General features: G+C 43.4%; 3 protein-coding genes across 6 annotated transcripts in view; 1 reads left to right on the top strand and 2 right to left on the bottom strand.

Moving 5' to 3' along the window:
• The window catches only part of LOC310671572 (retinol dehydrogenase 16-like), a 160,254-nt gene that overhangs the window by 98,362 nt on the left and 46,823 nt on the right, over positions 1-15,069 (top strand). The window lies entirely within an intron of this gene.
• Positions 1-15,069, bottom strand: part of PRIM1 (DNA primase subunit 1) — an 85,600-nt gene that overhangs the window by 66,658 nt on the left and 3,873 nt on the right. The window contains exon 2 of one of the 2 annotated variants that reach the window (XM_083427707.1): positions 14,427-14,748. In XM_083427707.1, the coding sequence (XP_083283833.1) occupies positions 14,427-14,739 (313 nt within the window). In that variant the 5' untranslated portion in view covers positions 14,740-14,748. Of the gene's footprint in view, positions 1-14,426; positions 14,857-15,069 lie in introns of both variants that reach the window. The other variant, XM_083427705.1, reaches the window with a different exon arrangement.
• On the bottom strand, positions 7,867-13,605 carry LOC310671671 (17-beta-hydroxysteroid dehydrogenase type 6-like). The gene is made up of 4 exons (XM_083428069.1): positions 13,581-13,605; positions 9,568-9,826; positions 8,923-9,080; positions 7,867-8,366 (listed from the first exon to the last, which is right to left on the bottom strand). The coding sequence occupies exons 1-4, from the start codon at positions 13,588-13,590 to the stop codon at positions 8,149-8,151; spliced, it is 645 nt and encodes a 214-aa protein (XP_083284195.1). The 5' UTR covers positions 13,591-13,605; the 3' UTR covers positions 7,867-8,148.

The raw sequence follows: 15,069 nt of genomic DNA, 5'->3' as shown, positions 1-15,069 counted from the left end.
CCTAAGATACCTTTCCCACCTTGATGATCTGGGTCGGGCCCCAAAAACCCTTAAGATTCACGTAGCTGCCATTAGCTTCTCCACCAAAGCCACGTTTTCGTCTGACCCATGCAGTGACTTCCTAGTTCGCCGAGCCATAGAGGGATGGAGTAGGCTGCAACCTCCAAGGGCCAGGGGCCGTAAGCCTATATCGTATGGCTTACTTTCTCAGATCCGTTTAAAGCTGAGGTCCATCTGCTGGTCCAAGTATGAGGCCCGCATGAGTCCTCCGCCTGCGCCCTCCCGGTCCCGGTCCACTTCTGGTCCACAAGGATGGATCTCCTCTGTTAAGACACCAGTTTTCAAGGGTGCTCCGCAAGGCCATTGAAGCTTGCGGTTTTTACCCTCAAGGGATTACGTGGCGCATTCGTTCAGGTTCGGCGCCGCCACAACAGCCGCGTGCTTGGGCATTCTGATCAAGGAAAAGTGTGGACTTATCTTGGGCCATAAGGAATGATATGGACGAAATTGCGGCCTTGTGCCCCGGAACGATGGTGTTTTGGTCCTCCCTCCTGAAAAGAACTGTTTGGCGTGGTGCGCAGAGCTGTATGGCCATTGAAAGAACCAGGAAAGTCATGAACCGGGCCGTGTCCCGCTGGGTGCGCTTTTTGTATGGCCAAGTTATCAGTCATGACCGCATCCGGATTGGCGATGGGGCCTTATACCGGGATGACGGGGTTCACCTCACGGACAAAGGGAATGACTTATGGTTGGACAGCGTTATCAGGAGTGTTAGGGATTGGTTGCGGCTTTGAAGGTATTGGCGGCGAGCCTTTTTCGGCTCGGGTGGCGGTTAGGCATTGGATTTGGGTGTTATGCTGTGTGGGAAGGCTAGGTGTGGCCATCGCCTACGCCTTCGATTTGGGTATTCCGTTAAAGGAATCTGGCGGTCGTGTATTCTGTCCGATGCCTGCTTGGCTGGAGGCCATGGCACGACCCCCGGTGACATCATGGGTGAGCCTATAGTTGGATAGGCATCAACTGGCTCCATCTACTGGTGGTTCAACCCCTCTGCTGTGGTCATCCAATGCCTAAGCCAATACCTTTTCATTGCAGTAACCAATAAAAGTTGTGGCCTTTTCCTTGCCCATAAACCTTATACCACGTGTCCTTGTGTGTTTATTTCCACCTCACGGGGGGGTTGGGGTCCTCGAACCACAAATAGCCGTACCTCCGAACACCTTGGGGAGAAGCTGTGTGGAGAGGAGAGTGTTAGCACTCCCCCCCACTGCTCCCTTGTCTTTAAGTTGTTTTTTGGACTCCTGGGATTCTTCTTCTATAGTGAATAGTGACTGCGTGGAACGGTGTGGAATTAAGCCAGCAAGTGGCTCAAGATATTGTATTTTATTTTTTCTTATTGGTTTTTATTGTGAGGTTTTTTCGGGAAAGCTTCAAAATCTGTGGATTAGCCAAACAAGTGGCGGAAGATGCCCAGCTCATTTATACTTCTTCTTAACAATGAAGTCTGGAACATATTGTTGTAAACTATTCCCTAAACCTTCCTTAGATTTAACAGATGAAGGAGATAAGTAAAAGGATGCAAAGCTTGGAAGAAGGAATGAAACAGGCACAGCGAGAAATGAGAGAGTTGAAAAATGAGGAAGAAAAGACCATAGGAGATGTGTCCGAAATAAGACGCAGGAAGACTTATGGGATGCTATTGCTTTAAATGAAATGAAGCAGAGAGAAATGAATTTGAGATTTAGAATGGTTCCATAAACACCAGGGGGAAATATCATGAGAAAATTGATCATTGAGATTGCACAATGGTTAAGTATGGAAGCAGAGGAGGTAGCAAATACAATTCAAAGTGCATTCGGGATCAAAACAAAAGCTACTAAAGCTTAAAAATTCTCAGGTGATTGTTTGATCATATTTAAAGATAGAGAGATGAGGAATCTGATCCTGAAGAAAAACAGAGAACAAAGACTCTGTATTGATGGAACATTTATAATTATTTTTAAGGACATCCCACTTCGTCTCCTGATGAAATTCCAGCCTTACAAGACTGACACAAATACAGAGAAAAAACTATATTGAATTCAAATGGGAATTCCCAGAAGGGGTCTCATTCTATTACAAAGAAAAGTGGTCTCAACTTAAAAATGTGGATGAGACAAAGAAATTTATGAGAAGATACAAAGAGCTAGGCAAGGAAGAAGATAGCAGCAGCGACCCCGGACCTAGAAGAAGAAGATAATAAGGAAGGAGGAGGAGGAGGACAGGTTTAACTACCTTTTCTCTTTTCTTTTAACAAATAGTAAAAGAAATCAAGATGGTATTAAAAGCGTGGACATGGAATGTTAATGATTTAAACAATAAAAATAAAAGAAAATTGGGCATGTTTTGTTGAAAAAGAATTTGGATATTATCTGTTTACAAGAGACTCAAGTAGATAGAAAACAGAATTTTGGTTAATAAAAAACTAGGGAATGAATTTATATCTTCAGATGGAAGTAAGAAGAGAGGGGTAGTTTTGTATATAAAACACAAATTTGAAGCATGGCAAATCTTCAAGGACAAGGAAGGTAGGATGATTGCAGTGCAAGTCACGTGGCAAGGCGAATAACTTAATTGTTGGAATTTATGCACCAAACGGCTGTAAGACTGAATTTTATAAATCTTTAGAAGAGAAATTGTTTGACAATGTTGATCAAAAAATTGTAATAATGGGGGACATGAACGGGGTAATTTCATTAGAAATGGACAGATTAAGAAGAAAAATGAAATCAAAAGAAGGAAAGTTACCCAAAACTTTCTTCTCTTTAGTAGAAAGTTGTAATCTGGTAGATGTTTGGAGACTGAGACACCCATTAGAAAAACAATTTACTCACTTTTCAGAGCCAAATCAATCAGCCGCAAGAACAGCATGCTGGTCCCATGGGCTAACTGAGAGGCAAGGTCCGAGTCCAGTCAGAGGCTGATGTTGCAGTATGGAGGTAGTCTGAATAAGTTGCAGCTGGACGCAGGGCAGGTAGTCGGGTGAGGTCAGGAGCTCTGGCAGGATAGCAGGACAGGGTACGGGCAGGAACTGACAACCAATGAAGTTGCTCCCACCACTTGGGACGGACTTTTATCTGCCCTGAGGCACAGGGTGGCCCCGATCCTCAGGTGACTCACTTCTCCTGGCCTGGAGGCAAGCACTCCTCCTGCGGAAACATAGTTCCCTCTGCCTCTCTGCCCTGAGCCTCTGCAGCTCAGGAGAAGCTGGAGGGTTACCGGACCCAGAGGCAACCTCAGCTTCCCAGACGGGGCTGAGAGTGGAGCACCTGCAGGCAGTGGGTCCTCCACCCCCTCTGGAGCCAGAGCAGACTCAGCTGGTGCCTGCACCTGAGGATCCAGCAAAGGTGAGGACCCTTCGGGCTCATGCCCCAGCCCCGGCTCAGCTGGTTCTGTAGGTGGGGAATCCTGTGCAGGCTGGGATTCCTCAGGTTCAGCATCTGAATCCGAAACCCACGCCATCACAAACAGAACTATGTTTGGACATCCAGCGAACTAATACCTAGAGTTATAAAAATTGAGATTCAACCAAAGACACTTTTGGATTACAATGCCTCAAGACTCTTTCGCCCCATTTTCATGAAACATTTAAAGCAGTATCATACAACTTTAGGGACGCGGGTGGCGCTGTGGGTAAAACCTCAGTGCCTAGGACTTGCTGATCGTAAGGTCGGCGGTTCGAATCCCTGTGGTGGGGTGAGCTCCCATCGTTCGGTCCCAGCTCCTGCCCACCTAGCAGTTCGAAAGCACTCTTAAGTGCAAGTAGATAAATAGGTACCGCTTTATAGCGGGAGGTAAACAGCGTTTCCGTGTGCTGCGCTGGTGCTGGCTCGCCAGCTGCAGCTTCGTCACGCTGGCCACATGACCCGGAAGTGTCTTCGGATGGCGCCGGCTCACGGCCTATAGAGTGAGATGAGCACGCAACCCTAGAGTTGGACACAACTGGCCCGTATGGGCAGGGGTACCTTTACCTTTACCTTTTTAAATGAAAGTTTGTTAGATGATCAAGTAATAAATGAGGCAGCACAGAAGGTCTTAACAGAGTATTTTGTGAATAATAGTAATGGAGAAACAAAAATGAGTGCGGTGTGGGAGACAAGCAAAGCGTTGATGCAAGGATTCTTCATACAACAAAATAGTATTAAGAAAAAGATAACAGAGAAGAAAAAAATGGAAATTTTAAATCAGATGATGAAAAATGAGAAAAAGCTAATTAAAAAAATCAAATGATGTCAAAGTTAACCAAAATATTAATATTTGTGGATGCAGAGAAGGCTTTTGATAATATATCTTGGGAATTTATGATAATTTTTTCAGAATTAATGGACATGGGACAATTGTTTATAAGAGGAATAAAAGCAATATATTCAAATCAAAAAGCGAATTTGATAGTAAATAATGTTATAACAGAATATATTGAAATTATGAAAGGTACAAGACAAGGGTGTCCATTGTTACCATTATTATTCATATCGGTACTGGAGGTCCTCCTAAAGAGTATAAGGAAAACTGAAGAAATGAATGTACTACCAAAAAAATTATTTTTGTTCCAATCAATTCCGATAATCAAAGGGGCAGCTATATTTAAGGAGTGGCAGGAAATAATTTCAAGATACATCTGGCAGGGGAAGAAACCAAGAATTAAATTTAAATTGTTAACGGATATTAGTAAAAGAGGGGGCTTTGCCTTGCCAGACTTGAAGTTATACTATGAAGCATCCTGCCTCTATTGGTTGAAGGAATGTTGTTAGAAAATATTTAGAAGGATTTGATCATAGGTTTGGTTGGCACGCATATTTATGGTATGACAAAACAAAAGTGCCTAAAGGATTTGGAAACCACATATTCTGAAGATCTCTATATGAAATATGGGATAGGTATAAAAACCTATTAGAACGTAAAACACCATGGTAGTTGCCACTTTTGGAAGCAATGAGTGTAAAATAGATAAATATGAGTAAAAATTGGGCCACATATGAAAAGTTAGTAAGAGAAGAAGGAAATAGTTGGAAAATTAAACCTTATGAAGAGGTAAAAGAACATGTAAATGATTGGTTGCCCTATCGCCAAATTAATGAAATGTTTAAAGAAGATTTAAAGAAAAATGGATTTGGTTACATTAAGTCAAAATTTGAAATGGAAATATTAAATAACAAATTTAAAACATTGTCAAAAATGTATAAATTGCTGTTGGAATGGCATTTGAAAGATGAAGAGGTTAAGTCGGTTATGATACATTGGGCCAAAGACTTTGGTTATAATATACAGCTAAAAGACTGGGAGAAATTATGGAAAGAAGGAACAAAATTTACTGCATGCAATGCTTTGAAGGAAAATGTAATGAAAATGTTGTATAGATGGTATATTACACCAGTGAAATTAGCTAAAATGTATAAAATAAGCAATAAATGTTGGAAATGTAAGGAAAAGGAAGGCACTTTTTATCATCTGTGGTGGGAATGTAAGAAAGTGAAAGGTTTCTGAGAAATGTTTTATAATGAGATGAAAAAGATGTTTATATTTATAAAAAAACCCAGAAGCATTTTTACTTGGTATTGTAGGCTCTGACATTAAAAGACAAGATAAAAAACTGTTTTTATATGCGACAACTGCTGCAAGAATATTATTGGCACAGAAATGGAAGCAGGAAGAACTACTGGCGAAAGAGGAATGGCAGATGAAATTGATGGACCACGCAGAATTGGATAAGATGACAGGGAGAATTCCAAACCAGTGGGACCAGAAATTCTTGAAAAATTGGAGTAAATATACGAGTGACCTGAAAGACAATTGTAACCAACTGACTACGTTTGTAGGACTACAAGAAGTTTTGTAAGGAGAACTATATGAAATATTGCAGAAAAGATTTATGAGAATGGACTTTATGGATGATTAAAAGTAAAAGATAGGATAACAAATGTAAGATTAAGAGATGAGGTTTGAAAATCATTAGACGTGGTTGATGGAAGTCTCAGGCTAAAATAGCCAAAATGTTGTATAAAATGAGATGAGATGATATGTTCTGTTTGGAAAATATATGTAAAAACTAATAAAAATGTATATATATATTTTAAAAGATTTTGTTCAACCCTTTCCCTCTATTCTGACATATGTAGGAATAGAACAAAGATGTCCAATCATTTGTATGGTGGATGGGGAAAGATTTGGTAGGTCAGGCTTCCAGAAGACCTAGTGGACCAGCCTCCACCACATCCCATGTACCTAGAATGCCCCAGATCTTTTCTGTGAAGATGACAGATCCTAATCTTGCTGCACCCAAGTTTCTTAACTGGGGTCTGCTCATACATCATAAAGGTGTTCATAGGAAGGTAACTTGCAAAAATTCAGAAGGATGAGTGTAGGGGATTGGAGGTTATGATGACCAACCAACCAACCAACCAACCAACCCACCCACCCAAACCTTCCGTATTCTCTTAGCTTTCACCTCTCTCCCCCCCGCTTTGTGGTAGCCTGCCTAGGTTTTCCCATAATTTTGGGAGAGTCAGTGTGGTGTAGCGGTTAAGAGCGGTAGACTTGTAATCTGGTGAACCGGGTTTGCTTCCCTGCTCCGCCACATGCAGCTGCTCGCTGACCTTGGGCTAGTCACACTTCTCTGAAGTCTCTCAACCCCACTCACCTCACAGAGTGTTAGTTGTGGGGGAGGAAGGGAAAGGAGAATGTTAGCTGCTTTGAGACTCCTTCAGGTAGTGATAAAGTGGGATATCAAATCCAAACCCCTCCTCCTCCTCCTCCTCCTCCTCCTCCTCCTCCTCTTCTTCCCCTGTATATCGAACACAGTTTTCAGTCCATGTTGGGTCCAGTATTCTGCTCTCCTTCCTTCTGGGTTGTGGGTCAGGGCCTCCAGTCTCACACGCCTAGACAATTTCTTCAGCTGCTTGAAACACAGGATCCCAGCTGCTTCCTCTCTGGCAAATGGGGAATCTCCCCCCTGGACATCCCCTGCCCCATATTCCAACTCAAAATCTTTCCACCAGGCTTTATCTGGGGGCACTTCCTGTGGAAGCGTTTAAACGATCCCCTGTTTGAGTATATGCAGCGACAAGCGGGTTGCTAACTCATTTGAGTCCTATCAATAATTACACCTTCCTAGTTGATAATCCCTTTCTGTCCCTCTTAAAGTAAACACATATGAATCTGAATCATATTAACATAAACTACTTTACTTTCAGATTCATTCGGGTTGACAGAGTGGTTCCTGAAGGCAGGTTTAGATAGTAGTGAATCATGAGAAGACTGCAACCGAGCAGTTACCAGTTAAAACTCCTAGCAGCAACCAACCATCCGACCAACTGACAAAACTACCTGCCACGTAGAGGCAGTTAGTCGTCTTGGAATGTTGGACTAGACTGACAGCTTTATATCCCACACTTCCTTCAGAATCCCTGGGCCCACCCCACCCACATGGTGCTCAGAATCCCCCACCCTCTTTTCCTTACTCATGGAGCTAAACAAAGACATATTATTTCCCCGGTGACTCTGGGCGACCTTGGTTGTTGCTGCCAGAACTGAGACAGGGCCCCACACATTTCCAAAAGGGAAGGTAGCCAGTCCTGGAGAAGGAAAACTCTGGTTCTAAACCTCCACTGCCTTGCAGCCAAACTCATTCATGAGGAAGTCATTGGGACACTGAGGTTAACCCTGAGATAATATCATGATCCTGCCTTTAACTCAGTGTACTTTGGGGATCGACCAAAGGTATTAATTTGTTTCCTGGAACTATAGGCCAAATGCCACATCAAACCAGTTTTTCAGTGGTGCATCTGTGTGGTGTGAGAGAAATGCTTACTGAGTAGGACATTACATTGCAACAGATAAATATTTTAATAGACTACTAATCTAGAATTTGTAATGCAATAAAATACATTGTATATATAAAGAAATAAAAGAAGCAATAAACTACAATTAAAAATCACTGAGCACCCTACCATGGTCCAGCAAGACCTTCAGCAATTCTCAAGTGGTCCGTGGGAAGAAAAGTATCAGAACCACTGGTTTAGAACTTCAGAAAAGAGAAACAACGGAACATCGTTAATAGTGCAAAGACTTCCTTGGTTCATTTGGAGAACTGACACGTTTCTTCAGCATATTCTACACGGCTTGTGCTGGTTTGGGCCAAATGCATCTCCACACGAAGTCACGAATGGAGGCTGGCAAGTAAGAGAGAGGAACGTATAAGAGTTTGGCATCCCATCCTGGACAGTAGCGGATGCGAGGGGAGCAGGATGTCAGGGCATGTTCTATAGAGTCCATGACCAGTTGAAAGTTGCTGCTGCTGGCGAAGGAGAAGAATTTCAATAATCTGAGACCTGTGATATAGGAAACGAGAAAAGTTAGTGGTACAAAAATATATATGCATTTATTTCTGCATTTATTTATTTATTTAATTTGTATGCTGCCCTATAACTTCACAGGAGATAACCTAAATATTTTGGGTTCTGAAAGGATATGTTAGCTTCTGGATTTCTCTGCCTAGGAGGTCTAAATCTAAGGAGGAGCATCGGGAACATATTCTGTTGCTTTAAGACAGAACCTTTAGCAGCAGCTGATTGTTGTTGTTTAGTCGTGTCCGACTCTTGGTGGCCCCATGGACCAGAGCACGCCAGGCACTCCTGTCCTCCACTGCCTCCCGCAGTTTGGTCAAACTCATGTTGCTAGCTTTGAGAACACTGTCCATCTCGTCCTCTGTCATCCCCTTCTCCTTGTGCCCTCCATCTTTCCCAACATCAGGGTCTTCCTGGCTTACGTCCCTGGTAAGCCCTCCCTTTCAGAGCCGAGGCACAGCAGTTTAACTCATTACTGCTCTCAACACTTTCACACATTGCAAACCAAACTGAATTGTTCCCCCCGCCCATTTCTACTCACTGGACTCAAAGTAGCGCTGCCCATAGGCTTCCTTGATGTCAGAAGGGGCTTGGCTCCATGCATTCTTGTAGCTCTCTACCATCTTTGACTGCATGGGTGTTTTGAAACAACCGGGTTCAATAATGCTGACTCGGACCCCGAAAGGATGCATCTCTCGCCTGAATTGAGGAGGAAAAATCAAGAAACACGTCTTCTTACTGAACCAGAATAATAAGGAAGATCATGATTTGGCTACCATGGAATAGAACATCTTTCCTAGAAGAAGAAGAAGAAGAAGAAGAAGAAGAAGAAGAAGAAGAAGAAGAAGGGAGAGAGGGAGATGTGTTTTGAAATGCAGCCTCATGTCTTCTTCTGTCTTGAGACACCAGGGCATTGTCTATGACCGGGCATCAGGCATATTCAGAGGCAGCCACCAGGAGGTTGGTGCTTACAACTCTTGCTGGTACATTAAATTGTTTCCTCAAGGAAAAGAGCTGACTTAGGTGTGCAAACCCCTGCTGATTACTTGGTAAGTCTCTGGTGCAGTCCACATGTCCCAGCACCTGCTCTTTATTCATTGCTGTCCTCTGCTTGAAACTTAGCTGGAGAAGCAGACATCCCACTAAAGCAAGGAGAAAGAGGAAGATACAGAACTATCATTTTTACCTCAGGATGTCAGAGAAGGCTTCCACGCCGTACTTGGATGCAGAATAGGGTACTGCAAAGCCTGCCAATTGTCCCATTATACTGGACATGTTGACTACCCTCCCTCTGGCTCTTCTCACCAGGGGCAGCATGTGTAGCGTCATGTCAATCATCCCAAGAAAGTTGACGTCAATCACCTTTGCAACGCCATCTTTGGTCAGCCACTCACTGGGAGCTGATGGGGCAGCAATGGCTGCATTGTTCACCAAACCCCAGAGCCCTGTGTGAGAAGAAAAAATTATTCTTATTGTTCCAGGTCCCCACCTGCCCTAATAATTGGATATACACAATTCTTTGGAAATGTGGGTATATCTGCATTCTTGTGAGTGCTGTGTGTGTGTGTGTGTGTGTGGCCTATGCACTATATGCCAAGGATGACGCTCTTAAGTCAAGGCACCCATCTTAACTTCTATCCCACACATCTTTTGCTCACTTAGTGCTTAGGATCCCTGCACAGACACTCTTGCAACTTCAGTCATTGCCCTCTGTCAAATGAGCACAGCACTAAAGTGGAGGATAGTATGGACATCAATTTGCCCAGCAGCCCCCTGATTTCCCTGCATGCTGTCAGAGAATGGAGTCTGTAGTTTGGGCCTACGTTTTGCACAGGTTGGTTAGGAGATTTTATAGTGATTTTGCTATAAAATTAATAAGACATAATACGTGTAGAATATAGCATGCATGGAACACTGAGAGGGTGTTTATGAGAGGGCGATGAGAGGAAAGAGGGGTTTGTATCATTAATAAATTATTTATATCATTTATTAACAATAGTACAATAATGTCCCTTGTTGTCTCAGTCTCAGCAGCCACTGTGGAGAAATTATCTTAATCTTTATTTTTTTTTAAAATAATAATATTTTTTCGAATTTCCACAAATACAAAGATAAAGTTAAAAAAGACCAAATACAATAGAGTAAAAAGAGGAAAAAAGAGAAAAAGTAAAAATTTAAGAATACATAAAAACACCCCCCCTCCACCCCACCAACAAAAAAAAAGGAAACAAAAAACAAAAACATTTAAAAAGAAAACAGTTCCATTTTTCAAATTCCATCTTTCAATAACTTATTTCCTCGGCCTCCTCCCGCCTCCCTTTTTGTATTCCAGTTGTTAATTAGATCAGCAAATTCTTTCCATCTTTCACTGCTTACTCGCTTATTTGCCTTAATCCATTTAAACCTTATCTTCCCATCAACATCTAGAAAATTATCTATACTCCAATCTAATAAAAAGAGAAAAGAGAAAAACCTTAAATCTTATACCCTTAAATCCTAATATCGTATACCCTTAAATCCTAATATCTCAAATCTTTATCTTATTTCCACTAAAGCCAAATAGATTCATTCCACCATCTCCCAAAAGTCCTTAATCCTTCAATGTTATGCTAAATGCTATTTTTAAAAGTTCCCAATTTTTCCCACCATCTCTTCCCCCTGGTTTCGGATTCTGCCAGTCTTTTCTACAAATTTTATCAGTCTTTCCTGTCAGCCATTAATTCCATCAACCCGGTTCCCTTATGTCCGAGGCTCTTAAATCTTCTCTCTGGTCTGCCTGCAAGTTTCTTTGCAAGCCTAAAATTGAGTCCCAAAGAACTTCTTTCCCGACGTCTCCTTTACTCCTTTTCAACACGCTTGCCCAACCTCCATGTTTCAATTTATGGTCCAAAAAATATTCCAAAGCGTACTCCACAGTCTCTTTGAGATTGCGGAAATCCATTTTTCCAAGCTTTCCCGCAGTGCCACCCTCCAACATATAAACCATCCATCTTGCCTTACTCAGTCCAAATGGGGCACTGCCTCTCCAAGTCAGTCCTTCAACCTCCATGACATCAAACTTCAATTTATATCCATCAATTTGAGGCCCTGATACTAGGGCTTCCACATGGAATTCCTCTTGCAGAGACAGAACAGGTTTTGATTGTCCCATCCTCTTCTCCAATACTTGTCCTTGTAAAGTTGGTTCCACTTCCCGAACCGCACCTGTTGAATTACTCACTTTCTGTGCCAAAATAGACACATTTTGTTTCAGACCAGAGGTGCTCTGTTCAAGAGTGCCCACTTTCTTTGTGATTTGTTCCAACAGAGCTGTTATTCTATCAGCCATGTTCCCAGACTCTTCTTGTTTTTCCAGTGTTATCTACTACTCTTCAAGGCCACTTGTTTGCAGCCTCCATGGAATTTTCCGTCTCAAAAATGTAACAGTCGCAGTTTCTAAAGCTCCGTCTATCGGCAACAGTTTCTTTTTGTTATTTTCAATTCGAATTTCAGTTACAAAATTACAGATCAGTTCCTTTTCCTTCCAAATACCACGAAATCAGTACCTAAAAATATATATCTCTGTTCATCCTTCCATCAAAGTGTACTCCATTCCTCCGTTATTGTTATTTTTTAAGTTATAAAGCCTTTTGACAGCCCGATCCCAGGCTTGAGACGGTGGTGAATTAGGTCGTCTTTTTACTGTCCTGCAGGTCTCAATCGTCCACAAAAGAATCCCCCCCTCTTCCCCTGCTTCCGAGGGGGTGCTCAAAAAACTTGAATGATGAAAATTAATACTTTACAGAGTACTTTTCAAAAGCTCCAGCTTACAGCGGCTTTGCTTTGATCTTTCTACATAACGGAAGGTGGCCTTCCTGTTTAAACCTTCACGTTCAAGTGCCGAATTCAGATATTTTTGTAATCCAATTCAGTTTACTTACGAAGTTTATTTAAGTCCAAATGTCCACAGGAAAAGTCGGCGCTTTCTGGTAACAGCTGTGCAGCTTCACTCCCTGAAAGTAGCAGTCGATTCGATGTGTCGCGCCACTCACCCCACGTCGCTCCGGAGCCCCGAAACCGGGTCTCCCCGCGAGTAGGGGAGGCGCAAAAGGCATGTGCCGAATCCCAAGCCCACAGTCTTCCTCCAACCGTGGTTTTTTGTGGGTCTCTGCCTTGCTGCGGCGGTCAGACCTTTGTTTCTAGAGAGCGGTTTCCTCCGAGACGGAGGAAACCCGCCATTATCCAGAAGCGCCAACCCGGAAGCTTCAAAATTATCTTAATCTTTAGATTGGATCAGGCAGCATTTGCGTGGCTACTCCCGCCCCCTCCCACAGATGGGTAAATAAAGACACCGGACAACAGAGTTTAGGTTAATGGGCGAAAAATGGCCACAACTTTATTGATTACAGGTAAGAGCGGTATTGGCTTTAGGCATTAGCCCTAACAGACTATCCAGTCTAACCGGGAAGGGTTAAACACCAACAGGGGGAGCCCCCGAGATGCACATCCCTGGGGCACTCCCCCAGGGGTTACCGCTCGGGGGCGCGCTTTAGGCCCTAGCCTCCGTAGGTTTCGGACGAGGCGACGCCCCTCGGAGTCCTTTAATGAACTACCCTTCACGAATTGGGGGAGGTGATGGCGTTCCTCCCCCCCAGCCTCATTTGCATAACAAAACCCTTGCCAATGCCTAACCGCCAAAACCAAGGAGTTGTGAAGTTTTGCTACGAGGTAGGCGAAAAAACCAAGTGGCTTCAAAATTCAGGCCAATTAGCCAAATGGAAAAACTCCTACCAGGCCCCTGACGGCAACCAGCCGAAGCCCATAGCAAAGTCCAATTGCAAAACCTAGAGGGTGGGTGGGTGGGAAACCGCAGCTGAAGCAGAAAGGAAAAGGGGGCAAGCCAGGGCTGCCCCGACCTTAAGTGCCCTTTAGTTGGCCCACCCCTACCGCCAGCCGATTGGCTGGCGCTGCAGCATATGAATAATAAGGGGGAATCCCTGATTCCCGCGGGGCTGGCCCCAGCCCCACAAGAGTGTGGTCGTGGGCGTGATCCCGCAACCCCCCCCTCCGGAGATCGGGAGTGGCTTTCTGAAGAAAGGGAACACATATCTCCTCCTCCTGAGTCATTTTCCTGGTGTGGATTGTAGCTCCTCCCAGCTGCTCTTAGGAGGAGCATCACCTGCTTGTCAGTTAAAGTTACCATTTTGTACCATCACTTACGGCTTTTCATATATGTGCTTTAAAGAGCAGCTTGATCTGCGGACATTATCAGGTGTCAATGTTTCTCTTCACACCACAAGGAGCTTCATCTGCTGATGTCACAGAATAAGCTGCTGTCAAAGGCACAAAGCAAATGTCTTTCAGATCAGCTTCTTATAGAGGTTGAATTAAGCTGATTGCATAGTTTTAAAATTTTTTTTTACTCACTGATATTTGGATATTTGGATTAATTGTTTCTAATAATTTTTTGAATATTACTTGTTCATTTGATATATTTGGAGTCACTTTGGCGACATTGTGTGGGAAAGTGGAATAAAGATACAGATGATACAGAAAATCCCTGGCCTGATCCATCCAGAGGCACTGGCTAATCAGTTTGAGGTTCTGCAACTGCTTGCCAATTTAAATTTAAATTTAAATTTAAAAAAAAAATTTTTTTTTAATTAAGATTAAAATCTTGCAGCATTGATTATGCTCTCTTGTATATGTAGACATTATCAGATAGGAACATGTATCTTCATACAAAATGAAGTTTCACTGTGTGACTTCACAGAACAAGCTGCTGTCAAAGGCATAAAGCAATAATCTTTCAGGTTATTTGGCAATCCTAGTAGCTCTTGACAGAGGCTGAATTAAGGTGACCCTATGGAATTCCTTCCCCATTCATTGCCTTATTGATTTTAGTTGTTTCTAATACTTTTTTAAATGGTCATACTTTTTCGTTTTGATATATTGGGAGTCGCTCTGGCTACATTTTGTGGGAAAGTGGAATAAAGATAAGCAGATGATGATACAGATAATGCCTGGCCTGATCCAGAGCATGGAAACAAAACAACAAAAAGTTACCTTTGTTCCCCACTTGTTCTTTCACCCACTCCGTCGCTGCCGCCACACTCTCCTTACTGGTGACATCCAGAATGGTGGTTTTCAAGCGCTCTGAGGTGACCTTGTCCAGCTGCTCTGCCCCCTTCTGCGTGAGACAGGCTGCCAGCACCCGCAGGCCGCGGGCATCCAGCTGCCTGGCAAGTAGGTTTCCAAGGCCAGAGTCACACCCCGTGATGAAGACATATTTATCCGTCAGGTTCTCCACCGTCTGTCTCTCCTGATACCATCGGCGAAGGAAGTAAAGCCCCAGTAGGGCAGCCAGGTAGAGCCACATGGCTGAAACCTGCAGGGAAGAAGCTTGCAAGAGTGGGGACACACAGGCACCTAGCAAGCCTTGGAGAAACCAAATCCCAATGCCTGCTCCACCATGAAGCTTGCTGCTCTATTTATCCTCCCACGCAGTGTTATTGAAGAAGAAGAAGAGTTTGGATTTGATATCCCGCCTTTCACTCCCCTTCAGGAGTCTCAAAGCGGCTAACATTCTCCTTTCCCTTCCTCCCCCACAACAAACACTCTGTGAGGTGAGTGGGGCTGAGAGACTTCAAAGAAGTGTGACTGGCCCAAGGTCACCAAGCAGCTGCATGTGGAGGAGTGGAGACGTGAA

Source organism: Podarcis tiliguerta (assembly GCF_965153285.1).
Source record: "Podarcis tiliguerta genome assembly, chromosome: 2".
In the NCBI taxonomy this organism is placed as follows: Eukaryota; Metazoa; Chordata; class Lepidosauria; order Squamata; family Lacertidae; genus Podarcis; species Podarcis tiliguerta.
The sequence above is the reverse complement of the archived record's forward strand: the minus strand, read 5'-3'. Positions and strand labels throughout refer to the sequence as shown.

Coding starts and splice junctions, on each gene's coding strand:
- LOC310671671 (XM_083428069.1), bottom strand. Junction 9,081..9,567: donor GCCTTCTCTGACATCCTGAG/GTAAAAATGATA, acceptor TCCTCAATTCAG/GCGAGAGATGCATCCTTTCG. Junction 8,367..8,922: donor GCAGCGCTACTTTGAGTCCA/GTGAGTAGAAAT, acceptor CCTATATCACAG/GTCTCAGATTATTGAAATTC.